General features: G+C 44.4%; 1 protein-coding gene across 1 annotated transcript in view; it reads left to right on the top strand.

The window, feature by feature from the left end:
• Positions 1-12,608, top strand: part of CPZ (carboxypeptidase Z) — a 36,408-nt gene extending 23,800 nt beyond the window's left edge. The window contains exons 8-11 of the mRNA XM_066632366.1: positions 3,984-4,119; positions 5,163-5,302; positions 10,096-10,195; positions 12,077-12,608. Of these exons, the coding sequence (XP_066488463.1) occupies positions 3,984-4,119; positions 5,163-5,302; positions 10,096-10,195; positions 12,077-12,441 (741 nt within the window). The 3' untranslated portion in view covers positions 12,442-12,608. The remainder of the gene's footprint in view (positions 1-3,983; positions 4,120-5,162; positions 5,303-10,095; positions 10,196-12,076) is intronic.
• Positions 12,609-15,444: the final 2,836 nt, after the last annotated feature.

Genomic DNA, 15,444 nt, shown 5'->3' with positions numbered 1-15,444 from the left:
AATTTAAAATAATTGACCCCAGAAAGAGCAAAAGTGAGGAAAGAGTATCTCTGTGTAAAACAAAAGGACGGCAGAAGAGGGCAGTGATGTCATGTTTAGAGAAGCTCTGCTTGCTTTCTAGTTATGCTGCAGCTCGAAACATCTTTCCTTGAAAACTGGTAGAATCTCCTTCCGAGTGAATCTGTCTAGGATTAGACTTTGAGCTTTCTTCCTCTGGGGCATTTTAAAAGGCACTTCAGTTTCTCACCTTCCTCTTGTTCATTTTATGGCTTCAAATAATTGAACTGCAAGTGGAAGAGGAATAATATATGTCTGATTAATCAAAAGCCCCTTCACGTCTCCTGGAAATGATTAAGTGATTAAGCATGAAGCATTGCTTATCTGGAGTTATGACAACAAACAGGTAAGTTGCCAGAAGAAGAAGAATATGCAGGTGTGCCCCGATATCCACAGGGGTTCCGTTCTGGAACTCCCTGTGGACAGCTGAGTGTGCATACACCCCCTGCCCTCTTGAAGCAGAGGGAGATGCACTCCCCGTCCATCCAGAGGGCTTCCTGAATCCTGCAGAGGCTGCCACATCCACCTGTGGCCTCTGCTGGCCCAGAATAGTCATTTAGACCCCCCCCCCAAAGGTCACTTCTGTCTTTCTCATTAAACTGGAGGTGACGTTTTTATGCCTTTAAAAGGCATTAGGAAGACCAGGGAAGCCCTGGAGGGGAGGAACTATGTACATCACCCTGAGCTCTTTGGAGGAAGGGCGGTATAAAAATGTGAAAAATAAAATTAAAAATCTCTATACGAAGCCATAGAGAACTGGAAACCTGGGCAGGGCATGTGCCAGTCACTCTGTGACTGTTTCTGAGTAACGTGTGAAGCAGACCACCCAATGCAAACACAGAGAAGTGTAGTGCATTGTGGCTTTTGCATTTTCATATAGCAGCCCCTGCAGCCTGCTGTTCCTATGACCAGTTCAACCTGGAACTCTGTTCTTTGCATGCAGACTCAACTGGGTTCCTTCACCCAGAGTGAAAAGTGTCATGCAAACTCTCGGCTTGCCTCTCCTTGCTTTTGCAGCCTGTCTGCTCCTCGGCCAGAGGCTCCCTCTGAGCTGCAGCCCCTCGTTTGACTGCTCAGTCACAAGCACTCAGGGCCTGGCTGTCTCCCCCTCTTAATCTCGATGGCACATGTGCTCCTTCATGACTCCGTAGCATTTGCTGGTTTCTCCCACACAGACACTTCGCCACCAGAATATCTGAGCCAGGCACATGCACAGCTGAGTGCCTCTTTGTGAGGTTTTTCAAATTTTGTTAATCGAACGTCTGCAGTCTAGCACTACTGACATTTCAACCAGGGCTAATATAAACCATTTGAGTTTGTGCTGGGAGAAAAATAGAGGTACCCTTGGAAGGGGCATTCATTACTTCAGCCTGCAAGCTTTGTGCAATGAAACAATGAGCCTCACAGCATTTAGCACCTTCAGAAGAGTGCAGGAGAGGTCACCAATCAGAAGCTTTTACTGTGAAAATGTTTGGTTCAGATAAAGAAAGGTGACTGGCTGTGATCCTATATTCCCTTACCTGGGAGCAAGTAGCGTTGACCTCAGTGGGATTTCCTTCTGAGTAAGCTTGCATTAGATCAGGGGTGTCAAATGTAAGACCCATGGGCTAGATGCACCCTCCCAGAAGCTCTTTATTCAGCCCTTGGGCTCTCCCAGCACCACCATCAGCTGCTGAGCTGTGCTGAATTGCCACTGCTGAAAGGGCAGGAGGTCTGGTCTAGAGGGTAGAACCTCCATTTGCCTGAAGATTAACATCCACAAAGTCGCCAGTTCGAGGCCACCAGCACCGTGCGACCTTGGAGCAGCTGACAAGCTGCAGCTGAGCTGTTCCATCTGCTCGGAGCGTGGGAGGATGGAGGCCAGAATGTTAAACCAGATCGGAGTGTAACATCTTGAATATGTAGTGGTTCTTGAAAGAGAGAACCTTCTTTCAATTTGTAAAAATCCCTGCGTGGATTTAATAAGCCTGCCTGTGTAAACCGCCTTGAATAAAGTCTTGAATAAAGACCAAGAAAGGCGGTATATAAATACTGTGTATTATTATTATTATTAAAGGGCGGCCTGTGTGATAATTGGGTTCTCCCATATCTTGAAAATACAATCAAGATTTGCATATTTTCTCTTCTGTCACTTGCAGCGAATGAGTTCCTAAGTGAGAAAGAAGTGCTTATTTCTGGTCATCACTTCCTGCTTAATGACATCATTTCTGGCCCTCAGCAGGCATCAAGAATGCTATTTGGTCCGCTGTATGAAATGAGTTTGGCACCCCTGCATTAGACTGTGCCATCCAAATAGTGGTTTGGACACAATTAAGGAATCGTTACTTGTATCAATGTGATGATGATAAATAACCCAGCATCCTCACGTTACATTCACAAAACATGAATGTAAAACAAAAGTAGAAACACTGGCCAGGCAGACCAGGGTTCAGACCTTGGGGGCTGAAAGTAGAATTGGGAGAAGACCACGCTGCCACTGAAATAGTCCCACCAGATGGTACGTGTGTGGTTCCTTCAGCAGGTGCCACAAGCACTGCCCAGACTAGGAAATTGATGGTGTTTGGGCACATTTGAAGCTGAAAGGCAGCTGCTCACTCAGTATGAACACTTCTCTGAAAGGGACTTTTGGAACTGAGGCTTGCATTCATTGTGACGTTCCCCATTTTCCTGGCTTTGGTATGTTATGAATCCATTAGAAACCATCTCTCTGCCATTTCTGGGCCCTTGCTGTTGTGGTTTCTGACCAAGCCTGAGTCTTGTCACCTTGATCCATTATCTTCACTGCCAGATTGACTGGGCAGTTAAGAACATAAGAACAGCCACGCTGGATCAGGCCATAGGCTCATCTAGTCCAGCTCCCTGTATCTCACAGCGGTCCACCAAATGCCCCAGGGAGCACACCAGATAACAAGAGACCTCATCCTGGTGCCCTCCCTTGCATCTGGCATTCTGACATAACCCATTTCTAAAATCAGGAGGTTGCGCATACACATCGTGGCTTGTACCCCATAATGGATTTTTCCTCCAGAAACTTGTCCAATCCCCTTTTAAAGGCATCTAGGCCAGATACTTTTCTGATCTTGTCACACCTTTCCATGGCTACAGGTAGTTTTGATCTTCAGGTGTAGGTACCTTACCCATAGGTGGAGGTAATGTCTGTGACCTGTTTGGCATGTGTGAGGCTGGTTTGGTATTCCTCTCATTTCATTTTAGAAGCTCCTACAAGATGGAGATGGGCGTCTGCTCGTTTCTCTCTTCCCCCAAGACTTTGCCTGTAGAATCCTATAAAAGTCAACTTTGTTCCTCTCCTTGGGCAAAGTTTTGGCATTTGGTGTCATCTGTATTGCTGCCATTAATGACATTCAGCTCTGCTTCTTTTATATGAAATATTGAAGCAAAACTAAGGAAAGATTAAGGCAATGGAGCCTGGGCATCTCCCCCTTTTCCTGCCTTGTCTCACCCCTCTGCCTGTGCCTGACTCGCTTATTCCTCCTTCTCTACCTCTATTTTCTCTCAGGCTCTTTTTCCCTTTCTTTTCTTGTCCTCCTGTGCTCTATTTCCTGTCTCACCTACCCCTCCTTCTTCCCCCCTCTCTTACTTCCTCCTCCTCTCTGCCACCCCTTCACTTCCTCCCTCCTGACCTTTTGAAGATGAGTCTGACCAGTTGGCCCCACTTGGGACAGCCATCAATCAGCTGGGCTCTCCCCAGTCTCTCCATAGCCTGTGCACTGGCTGATGACATCACCAGCTGGCAGTGCATTGTCAGGGACCCCAGTGACCTCCCCCTAATGTTGCCAATGGTGTTGCATCACAAGTTACTCACAAGCATGAACCAGCTCAAATGGAACCAACTGGAAGGCAAAATAAAAGCAAATGTTTATGCTTCTGTGCCTGATATATGAACAGAACCTAACATTTTCTTTCAGATGTTTAAGTTGCTGTCCAAAACCTATGCAGAGGCGCACCCTGGCATCTCAGACAAGTCAGAACTCCGCTGTGGTGGAAACTTTGTGAAACGAGGAGGCATCATAAATGGTGCTGAGTGGTATAGCTTTGCTGGAGGTCAGAATCTCTATAGTAATTTGATTGCTGTGCATGTAATTTTACGTTTATTGTCCAAGTCGTCACAGGGGTACAAAGGCTTATGATGGAAAAGCCATACCACTGCACATTATTTTCACGTTGGTGAATTATAACAGGGGTGTCCAAAGTTTTTGGCAGGAGGGCCACATCGTCTCTCTGACACTATGTCGGGGGCCGGAGAAAAAAAAGAATTAATTTACATTTAAAATTTGAATAAATTTACATAGGTTTACATAAATGAATATATTAAAGATGAACTTATATGAATGAATGAAGGTCTTGCAAAGCTCAAAGCCTATAAAAGGCCTTGCACAAAGCGAGGCTGGCCTTTGCTGCTGCTCCTGCATCACAGACATGAAACAGCAAGCAGTGGAGGAAGCCCTCATCCCACAGTTCACATGAGAAGTCAAACAGTCGCCCTCATGCTGAGAGCAGTTGCGTCAGGCCAGTGTGGGCTCCAGCAAATCTCCAGAGGGCCAGAGGCTCATTGGAGACTGGGCGCTCCCTGAGGGCCGCATTGGGAGTCCTTGAGGGCTGCAAGTGGCCCCAGGGCTGGAGTTTGGGCACCCCTGAATTATAACTACTCCTAAAATCAGGTAGGCTGAGGTCTTTAGTTCTACAGTGCCAATATTAGAAGAAAAGTACACACTTTAGCCAAATGTGGTAATGCATAGCTTGTGACCTGCCAAACCAAGCATAGCTCAACAGTCATGTATTGTTGTCTCCTGTATGTTTGAGAACATCTCTGGTTTTACAGTCCTGGGCAAGCAACAAAATTACCTTTTTCATTTCATGTGGTTGAAAGGTGCCTATGAAACTACCTTGATTAGAATGTATTTCTTTTTATAAATGCCTCTCCTTTTTCCTGTCTCACATCCATGCATGCACCCAAATAAACCTTGGGACCCCTGAAGGTGTTTTTATGGTCATGTGAAAGTGCCTCAGTGTTTGCATGACCATGGCTGATTATGGTCACTTTTGTTAGCTCTGTACTAACAAATTCTCTTGCTGTCCTTTTTCAGGAATGGCAGATTTTAATTACCTGCATACAAACTGTTTTGAAATTACGTTGGAGCTTGGCTGTGAGAAGTTTCCCCTGGAAAACGAACTGTATGCACTCTGGCATGAAAACAAAGAAGCCCTTCTGAAGCTCATGGAAATGGTAGAGTTCCTTGTTTGCAACTTACTCTCATTCTTCTCATTTACTGAGTTGTCCACGTAGGATGATTTGTGGCAGGATTCGCTCACAGGACCCAGCTGCCTTTATCACTGTGAGTGGCAATTCACGGCTGGCTCTGGAGTCCCATCCGCCCAGCATGAGATGATCACTGAGGACTTGGAAAAAGTGTCCAAATTCCTGTGGTCAGACTAGTTCCTTGTATTAATTTCTTACTCCAAATAAGGAGTGCTTATCTGTAGCTACTACTGGGCATTGTCGGCATAGTTACGAACAGAGCCTGGGATGTTGTGAAATGTTGCAACTCTCCAGCCGTCCAGGTTTATGATGTCCTAGACAAACTATTTAAGTAGGGCATCCTTGTATTTCTCACAAATGTTTCTGGGGCTCTCACAGTCCTTCAACTCACTCTGCCTTGACCTCCTAATCCCTGAGAAGGACGTCTTCACATGCATGCATGTATGAACGTACACGTATACATACTGTATCTATAAGTTTTCTTATACAACACAGTCCTTAGAACAACACAGTTCTTATAACAACACAGTCCTGGAACGTGCTGGAATCCCTAGCATGTATGCACTGCTGAAACAGAGATGCCTGCGTTGGCTCGGTCATGTCGTGAGAATGGATGCTGGGCGGATCCCAAAGGATCTCCTCTATGGAGAACTCGTGCAAGGAAAGCGCCCTACAGGTAGACCACAGCTGCGATACAAGGACATCTGCAAGAGGGATCTGAAGGCCTTAGGAATGGACCTCAACAAGTGGGAAACCCTGGCCTCTGAGCGGCCCGCTTGGAGGCAGGCTGTGCAGCATGGCCTTTCCCAGTTTGAAGAGACACTTGGCCAACAGTCTGAGGCTAAGAGGCAAAGAAGAAAGGCCCATAGCCAGGGAGACAGACCAGGGACAGACTGCACTTGCTCCCAGTGTGGAAGGGATTGTCACTCCCGAATCGGCCTTTTCAGCTGTTCCAGAACCATCTTTCAGAGCGCGATACCAGAGTCTTTCGAGACTGAAGGTTGCCAACAAGTTTTCTTAATAATAATAACTGGACCAGTGTGTTCTGACCTAACAGCTGTCCTGATGCCTTTTTGACAGGAAATGCCAGTGTCGGTGGCAGGAAAAGAGAAATACAGGCTGCAACCCTATGCACACTTACCTAAGAATAAACCCCATTGAATTCAGTGGGACTTACTTCTGAGTAGGCTTGCGTAGGATTCTGCTTTTAATTAAGGAAAAAAATTGGCCTTCATGACATCCAGAAGGCTACCTACATATTGACAATAACTAATAGTTTGGCATTTTGCAACGTGTATAATTTATTGGGTGGTTTTTTTTTTCATTTGAGAAATTGGTACACCATGTTAAGAGTTAAAAGTGAACATCCAGAAGCAAAAAAAAAAAAATACTGCGGTGAAAAGAGCAAGCATTCTTTTGGTGATTCTCATGATATACTACAGGTATCACAATGATTTATTCCTGGTCTGACTGGTTGGGGACCCAGCAGCACAATGTTAGCTTTACACAACCTTGCGTTGCCAACCTGAATACTTGAGCAGGGCGACATGTAGTGCTGCAATGCATGTGGTCAGGCAGAGGCAGAAACCCAGCTGCAAGGGGCTAAAGAGAAACTGTTTCAATGGCACTGAAAGCCAGTTGTTTAGGTTGCCCTATTGGGGTAGCACCTGCTGTATTTGTTGTCCAAAAGACTGTGGCCTCATTCTGTGTTCCTTTTCAGGTAGTCCCGTGTAACATAAAGGCCCGTTCAATTAGTTACACTCCACTCTTTCCCTTAACTACTGGACAGAATACTTAACATTAGCAAGCACTTTAGACTCTATAGCTGGGCTTCCCAAACTCTTTAGCTTCATGACCAATTTTTAAAACAACAATCTATTGGGACCCACATAGCTGGTGGCATAGCTGGAGGGGGGGGCGGAGCACTCAGCCTGGTAGGGAGGTGGACGAGCGGCTCCGTTTTGGGCGAGCAGCTCTGTATGGCTCCGTTTTGCTCCCCCCCCCACCGGGAATGGCTCTGAAGGGAGGGGCCGCTCACCCACCTCGCTGCCAGGCTGAGTGCTCCTCCCTCTCCAGCTACGCCACCGCACATTGCTTTACCAGACCCTTTCCCCACCCAAAAAAAGGACAGGAAAAAGCAAAAACCTAAACCAGGTTCTTATTTATTTTTCATATATATAGTAATGTGAATGCTACCTCCACATGGTTCCAGTTGGGAACACTGGTTGGCAACCTTCAGTCTCGAAAGACTATGGTATAAGCCTGCAGCACCCAGTATTCCCAGGCGGTCTCCCATCCAAGTACTAACCAGGCCTGACTCTGCTTAGCTTCCGAGATCAGACAAGATCGGGCATGTGCGCAAAGCAGCCAAAAGCAGACATTGTCCTAGTGGGTGGGATGAAACCTGGAAGGTGTGTGACCACAGGTACCCAACCCACCTTTTTTGTTTTCTGCTCGGTTTTTTTCTGTTGGGTTTTCACCCTTTTGGGAGGGGGATGTGGCTGCACATACAAAAATCACATTTCAAAAACTTTTCACATAGCACTGTCGTTGGGATTACTGAAATAATGAATGTACAGTGGGTCCTTAGTATTTGCAGGGCATCTATTCCAGGCTCCCTTGCAGATACCATTTTCCAGGGATAATCAAATCTGGTTGGTCCTCACAGGACCTCCCCGATGTGACCACAAGTGCCTTCCGGTCGCACCTGGGAGTGTTCTGAGAAGCAGGGAGGCCATATGCGGTCTCCCTGGGCTTCTGGAGGCCTCCCAGATGCATTCAGACGGTACTTTTGGTTCACACCGACATCTGGAAGTGCCTTCTGAGGTCCAGGGAGGCAGCACAGAGCCTCCCCACTCCTTGGAACACCTCCCGGAAGCTACCAGAAGGCCCCCGTGGATACATCTGTAGATGGCAAACCCACAGATAAGAAGGGTCCACTGTGTGTGATGAATGTTCATTCAAAACTCTTTATATGTGTTATCTCAGCAATCCCTAGAATCTGTGTAGTAGGCCGGTAATAGGGGCTAAGGTTCCCAAGCAATATCTAATGCTACTTAATGAGCTCATGTCCAAGGTGAGGCCAGAACCTCTTGGCTCACAATTCTCTGTGCCTCTATGCTATACCAGTTTATCAACTTGGTTCTAGTTTCCTTACCGCTCTCCATCCTATTATTTACCTGTAGAGTTTGTGCTTTACAAACTCCAGTTCTCACGCCAACACCGTTTTGGCCTATTGGCCAACTTTTGCTTATCTGCAGCGCTATCTACAGGGCTCAGTGCATGATAGTGATGTCCGGCAAGGCCAGCCAGACCATGAATATTATTGCACACACCATAGCAAGATCACTGCAGGATATTTACTGGGCAGTGATGGACCTTTTTCTTTTGCAGCACTCCCGAGTAACTCAAATTGCTGAAATTTTGAACAGGCATCTAGCCTTTCAAATGGGACAAACTCCACATTCACTAGCTGTGTTTGCTTCAAATATTTATGCCTAACAGGTTCAAACTAAGAGTTTTCTTTCATGTTCCCCTTTGACTGGATATTTTAATATGAAATCCTGCTATCCTTGTTATTGATTTTCAAGCTTATTTCAGACTTTAAACGGCTCTTCTCAAATCCTCTTCCTGTGAGGCTTCAAGCTTATATTTTTTGGAGAAAGGCTGTTGAAGCAATTGGCCCAGCAACACTCCACCAAAGTGCTTTTCCAGCTCATAACCAACAGCTACGGGGCAATAAATGGCCACAAAAACTAGCTTCGAAACCTCCCTTTCCATGTCGTTAGCAGATTTGTATTATGCCTTGTGCCATTTGTACTAAGTGATTTAAAGTTGTTAGGAAACATGCCAGCTTCTCCCTGTGCGTCTTGACTCTTTATTAAGCAACCTGGCATTATTTGTAGTGCCATCCCTCAGTACAATGGCCAGTGCAAACCCATAAATTAATTTGGCTTTATGCTGATCTGCTTTAGCAAATACAAATGGGGTTGGATTAAATCCATGGAGTTGAAGCTTTCAAGAAGAAACGGGCTACGAGTAAAGCAGCCCTCTAATAAAGTTGACTGAGTCACTCCTGATAAGGATTGAGCTGCCAGGACTGATTCAAACTTTTGTCCTTTTGACAGGGACCAGGTTACTTGGTCTGTTTTTTCAAGGCTGCTCAATGAACAAAATATGAATCTTCTTAATCTTGTCACAAACGTGGGCCTGAGGAAAGTGAATGTGCATTTGCAAATGTCATTTTTTTTTTGTTGCCAGCCTTTTTTTGTGTTGCACAGTTCTTATCAATACAGGAAAGTATATTATGAATTGGTAATCTGGAGAATACCCATTCAATCAGTGTAAATATGAGATCAAATTAGAATCTATCCTGAGCTTGATTTCTTTGTTCCAGCAAATGCAGTCCATGTGGAAACTCAGAATTTGTGTGAACCTTCTAAGTTTAAGGCAGATATATCTACTGACACCCCCCCAAAAAAAAAAATCTGGGTAGCTACAACTGATATTAGATACTTACTTGAAGAAGGAGATATAGTCTGAAACAAAATGGGTTGGATTCAAAGAACCATTAAAGAAAGGGAGAGAGACAGCAGCTATTTTCATACTGGTTTTTATTTTTTTAACGTATTTCAAAGGAACTCCAGCACCCGCATATATTGGTATCCACCTGGGGGGGGGGGGCGTGCAAAGCCGAACCTGCATAGATATCAAGGGACTGCTGCATTAACACTTGTTAAAATGGTTTTCTTTCTTGTTAGGTTCATCGTGGGATAAAAGGAGTTGTGTCGGATAAATACGGCACCCCAATAAAGAATGCCCGCATTTCCGTCAAAGGCCTCCGCCATGACATTCTTACAGGTAATTAGATTGAAGAAGCAGATTAAGCACTGATCTTAAGGGTTGATTAAAAAAAATTAGGATGTCGCATGAGTTTTTAATTTTCCCACTGGAATGCAATAATATTTATTATTGTTGGCATTTGTTTATATTCGAATACATCCTATATTGAAGTCATCTTAGGAAAACCAAAAGCTGTGAAGCCATCCCACTGTAATGTCTAAATAATTAAACATGAAACAGGCAACACAAACATCTTGCATTATTTCTGGAAAATTGAAAGGGCAGTGAGTCAGTACACCAGTTTGGCAAGTTTTGTTAACCTCTGTTCTTAGTTTCCACTTAATTCATCTTCCCAGTTGAATGGACTGGGAGCAAGACTTCCCTAGTCAATCTTAAAGTGTAGATGAGGGACATACAATATCCACACACACACACACATACGTACATTCATACATACATCCCCAAATAAAGATTTCTGAAGAGCCAAGAACATTTGATTCAGATCTTTTCTTGTTGAGTCTGAAACTACTAAAAGATTATAAATAGCACCAAAAGAACCAAAATTTCAGAAGCTTCCAAATTTAATTGTGATATAAGTTGTCAAGGAATGGCAATAAAGAATTAGTTCAAATTTTATTCAGCAAAATTAAACTTCTGTTCTAATATCCTGCATGGACTTTTTGTAAATGTGTAATTCAGTGAAGTGGACAGGTTGGGCATTTGTCTGATTTAGAAAACAAGACATTGTCTGTGATAAAATAAGAATTTCTGTTTGCTCATAAAAAACTGGCATTCAGGAACCTAGGAAGCAAAGATACAAGCCAGCTGCTTTTATTAAATTGATGCTTTTTGGATTTCTTGTATAAGTAGCCAATGCTTATGTGTTTCCTAAGAATTCAGTTCCAATATACAGTGAATTTTCATTTTCTGTCTGTCAAACCTTAACAGTGTTGGCACACTGTGTTAGCCAATCCTAAACTGTTGGCACAGCCAGGCTGCATGGGATAAAGGGATATATTTCCCCTTACCCTGGGTAAAGCCCCACCTCTATGGAGCTTTTCAGATCTGCACCAGCTATATCGCTAGTGCATATTCAGGAAGCCCCGTGTAGGGCTGCTCAGCCTGGGAAAAGTGTTTGGATGCAGCATTCGCTGCTGTCACACACCCCCTCCCAGGTCCCATCCTCCCCTCATTCCATCCTCCCTCTGCCCAAAAATGCCCCCTTTCCCTATCCAACACGCCCTTCAGCCAACTTCTCCCAGCCCACACGTCACCTGGCGCAACTTTACTGGTGCCAACTGATGCTGGCACAGGATGTGGCACTGGCAGGCTGGCTCAGGCTGCACCAGCTCAATAAATGCTTAGGACTGTGCTGCAAGTTTCACAACACCTTCATCTAAAAATAAGTCAACTTGAAACTTGTTTGCCAAACCAGCATGCTTAGGGCTATATTCTGAGAACTTGATCAGTAGCCTCTGAAAATCACAATACTGGAATATTTTGTTCTGATAGGAATGTGATAGCTGTCAATCCTCATTAGGTACCAATAAAAATTAACATTTTTGAAAACCTCATTATGGTTTGTAATTCACCTTATACCAGGAATGCAAGGGGTGCTTATACCAGGGGTGCTCAAACTTTCAACTTTAGAGATGCTGGACCTTTAACAAGTGTATAGAAGAGAGAATTTCAGCAGGTGCAGCTTGTCATCTGTGGGATGACAAGTTGCACCTGCTGAAATTCTCTCTTCTATACACTTGTTAAAGGTCCAACATCCCTAAAGTTGAAAGTTTGAGCACCCCTGCCTTATACTACTAGCAGAGATCTATGGATGGGCATATGTAGAAGTATGTTTTTATATTACTTGAAAATTCAGATCATGATATATGTCACTTATAGCTGATGACGGAGACTATTGGAGACTCCTGCCTCCTGGAACCTACATTGTCAGTGCTCAGGCTCGTGGATACAGTAAAGTTATCAAGAAGGTGAATTTGCCTGCCAAGATGAAGAAGGCTGGACGGGTAGACTTTGTCTTGCGACCTGCCCATGGGAAGTTCTCCCAAAATATCCAGAAGACCATGGGAAGCACATATGCGGGATATGATCCACTGGAACATTTTGACCCCCTTGCACAACATACTAATCCAGAACCAAGAGAAGATGGAAGATCATCTGTCCAGCCACGAGAGAAACCTTGGTGGTGGTCCTACTTCAGCTCTTTAGATCAGCATAAACCTTTGTGGCTCCTTAAACGTCAGTAAACTCTTTTAAGCTGCACTTTTCACTCCATCACACCTTTTGGATGTTAAGAGAAATATTTGAATACGATTCATCTGGGAAGCTCCCGTTCTGTTGCTTTTGTTTTCTGCATTTTCTTAACTCTCTGCGCATATAAATGTTGTATATTAAAATTAATATACTCTTTTAATGCTGGATTTGATACAGTTGTTGTTTCCTAGTACTGTGCTTTCCTCGTGCCACTGTTGTTAATCATCAGATTTATTATTTATTAGGAACCAGAAGACCCAATGAGAGAGTCCTTCTGATCCTTTAATGCATTTTCATACATGTCTTAACACATTCATTATTGCAAGCTGAAAACACCCTTTAGGAAAAATTGGAAAAGTCTTTTCTTCTATACATATTACTTCTGCATAACCTGGTGCATTAATTTCTCCATTTGAAATGGTTTTGTAAAAAAAAAAAAAAAAAGCACCTCTTAATATGTGCCGGTTTTCAGGTAGAACTGAGCAACAGGAGAAGTCTAAATTTGAGCGAATAATCACTTAAATGAACCAATTGGTTTCTGAAGAACTGAAAAGGTCATCACGCCCTTACTGTAACTGGGGGTGAGGAACTGGGGGTGGAAGAACGCTGCTGGGATAGAAGATCTGCAACCTTTAGAACTTCCTCAGAATGCCAGGACAGAGATGCAGATCTAAAATGGAAAACAGCCTTTCAATAAAAATTGGTGATGGGAAAGAGGTGGCCTCCATCCTTTCATCTCAAGAACCACTATGTCTCTGCAAAAGATACTCTCTTGTTTATCTCTACGTCCCTCTCCTTCTCTTGTTATTTCACTCATATATAGCTCCTAGAAAAGGTACTTTTGTAGCCCTTGAGAACTGGTTTCAACTAAATGGTTGGTGTTGCAACACATTCCTAAAGAAAACGGAAGGGGTTATTGGGGATCAGAATTCCACATAGATGAGGGTAGAAGCCTCACAGCCCAGTAGCAGTTCGTAATCTGCACTCTGGACAGAAGAGGGTGCCTTGAGTAAGGGCACAACACAGCTTTCAGCCCTTGCAGCACACATACCACACACAAAAACAGTCAGTAAAGCCTTCTTTGTGGTTACAGACTATCTTTGTCCGAATCATGGGTAGTATATAAAAGACAGCATATAGTCTCAATGTTAAATATGAACTTTTTATTTACTCACGGTCCCGTTCTATGCTGGCTTCCGCCAACAGAACAGGCACACATGCAGTTGCAAAAGTGTTGTAAAGCATGTTGCAGCTGTGTGGAGACCAGTGTTGCTGGTGGTGAGGCCTGCACTGGCAGGTCTTCGCTAGACGTCACCTGCCGAGCGGGGTAGTGGGTGGTGGAGGGCAGGGTGATTTTGAATGGGGGGAGGGTGGCCCAGGGGTGGTTCAGGCGTGGGAGGGGGATGGGGACAGCAGCAAAAGCTGCTGCCACATCCTATTCCCCCCCCCACAACTGAAAGCCCTATGATGGCTACTTGAATCTGCACCAGCTGTTGACCTGGTGCAGATCCAAGTAGACCCATTGGGGCTGCCTGGGCCTGACACCGGGTAAGAGATGTTCCCTTACCCCAAGGAGACCTCCATCTGCCTCCTCAGCCCCGTGGGATACAGTGGTGACCATTTTGGTGCCGATGTACTGAGGGGAAGCAGCCATAATATGATTGGGCTGCCCAACTCCCCCCTCTTGTCCCCATGCATTCCAACTCCTGCCATCCCAATCCGAAACACACACAATTAGTATGTGTGACTATATATTACTCAAGGTATTCCTATCCTTCCTTCTGCCCCAGAGTAGATATGTTCAGGACTTTAGAGGTGTTCAGAAGGTGACATACTAGTAACTGTCCTCTGTTGACAGCTGCAGTGTCCTGGGGAAAACTCAACAGTCTCACGCAGAAAATAGGCAATTTCAAATTCCAGGAATTAGGCAGAAACCACCCTTAACAGAAGCATAGTAAAACAGGTTTCTGTGACAAGGACTCACACCTGAAGGACTCACACTTTAACTTACACCTTAGAACACCTTTGTGAAATACGTTCGTAAAGAGGAATAGAGGAACAGAACAGTCCTGCTGGATCAGAGCAAAGGCCCATCTAGTCCAGCGTCCTCTGTCTCACAGTGGCCCACCAGATGTCTCAGGGAGCACACATAACAAGAGACTTGCAGCCAATTGCCACTCCCTTGTATCCGGCATGTCAGAGATAGCCTACTTCTAGAACCAGGAGGTTGCACATACCCATCTTGGCTTGTAACCTGTGATGAACTTCCTTCCAGAAATTTGCCCAATCCCCTTTTAAAGGCATCTAGGCCAGATGCTATCACCACAACCTGTGGCAAGAAGTTCCACAGACTAATCAGACAATGGTTAAAGAAATATTTTCTTTTGTCAGTCCTAACCCTCCCAACGCTCAATTTTAGGGGATGTCCCCTGGTTCTGGTGTTATGTAAGAGTGTAAAGGGCATCTCTCTTTTGGTTCCTCTTGTGTTAGTTTTGCCAAGCTTGACTCCAGGGCAAGAGAGCCCCTAACTTTTGCTCCTTTTCCTGTCATCCTTTTTCTTCCTTCTTATATCTTCTTTCCTGTAAAACTCAAATATCTGTTATCACATATATCTCTATCAGTTACCCATATATCACATCATCAAAAAAAATCAACTGTTCACCCATAAAAACCAACACAGGGAAATTTTAAATCAAATAAACCTTTGTCTTGCAATGTTTTTTAACGCCACTAGATGTCCTCAGAGTATCGTCCTCCTTACTTCACTTGTCAAGTCCTGTTCTTATCCTTGCAATGTCTTTTTAAATCCACTAGGTGTCCCCAATGTTCTATTCTTATTCTGTTACCTTGGTTCTATTGCTTACGTTTGTTGCTATACCAACCGCATTCCCTTCCAGGAGATAGTCTGATTAATTCAAAACAATGAAACCGATTTTGCAAACAAAGAAATGCAGATCTCCAGCCCTCTCCACAGGCTCTCCAAGATCTGCACAGGA

Source organism: Tiliqua scincoides, chromosome 6 (genome assembly GCF_035046505.1).
Source record: "Tiliqua scincoides isolate rTilSci1 chromosome 6, rTilSci1.hap2, whole genome shotgun sequence".
Classification (NCBI taxonomy): domain Eukaryota; kingdom Metazoa; phylum Chordata; class Lepidosauria; order Squamata; family Scincidae; genus Tiliqua; species Tiliqua scincoides.
The sequence above is the reverse complement of the archived record's forward strand: the minus strand, read 5'-3'. Positions and strand labels throughout refer to the sequence as shown.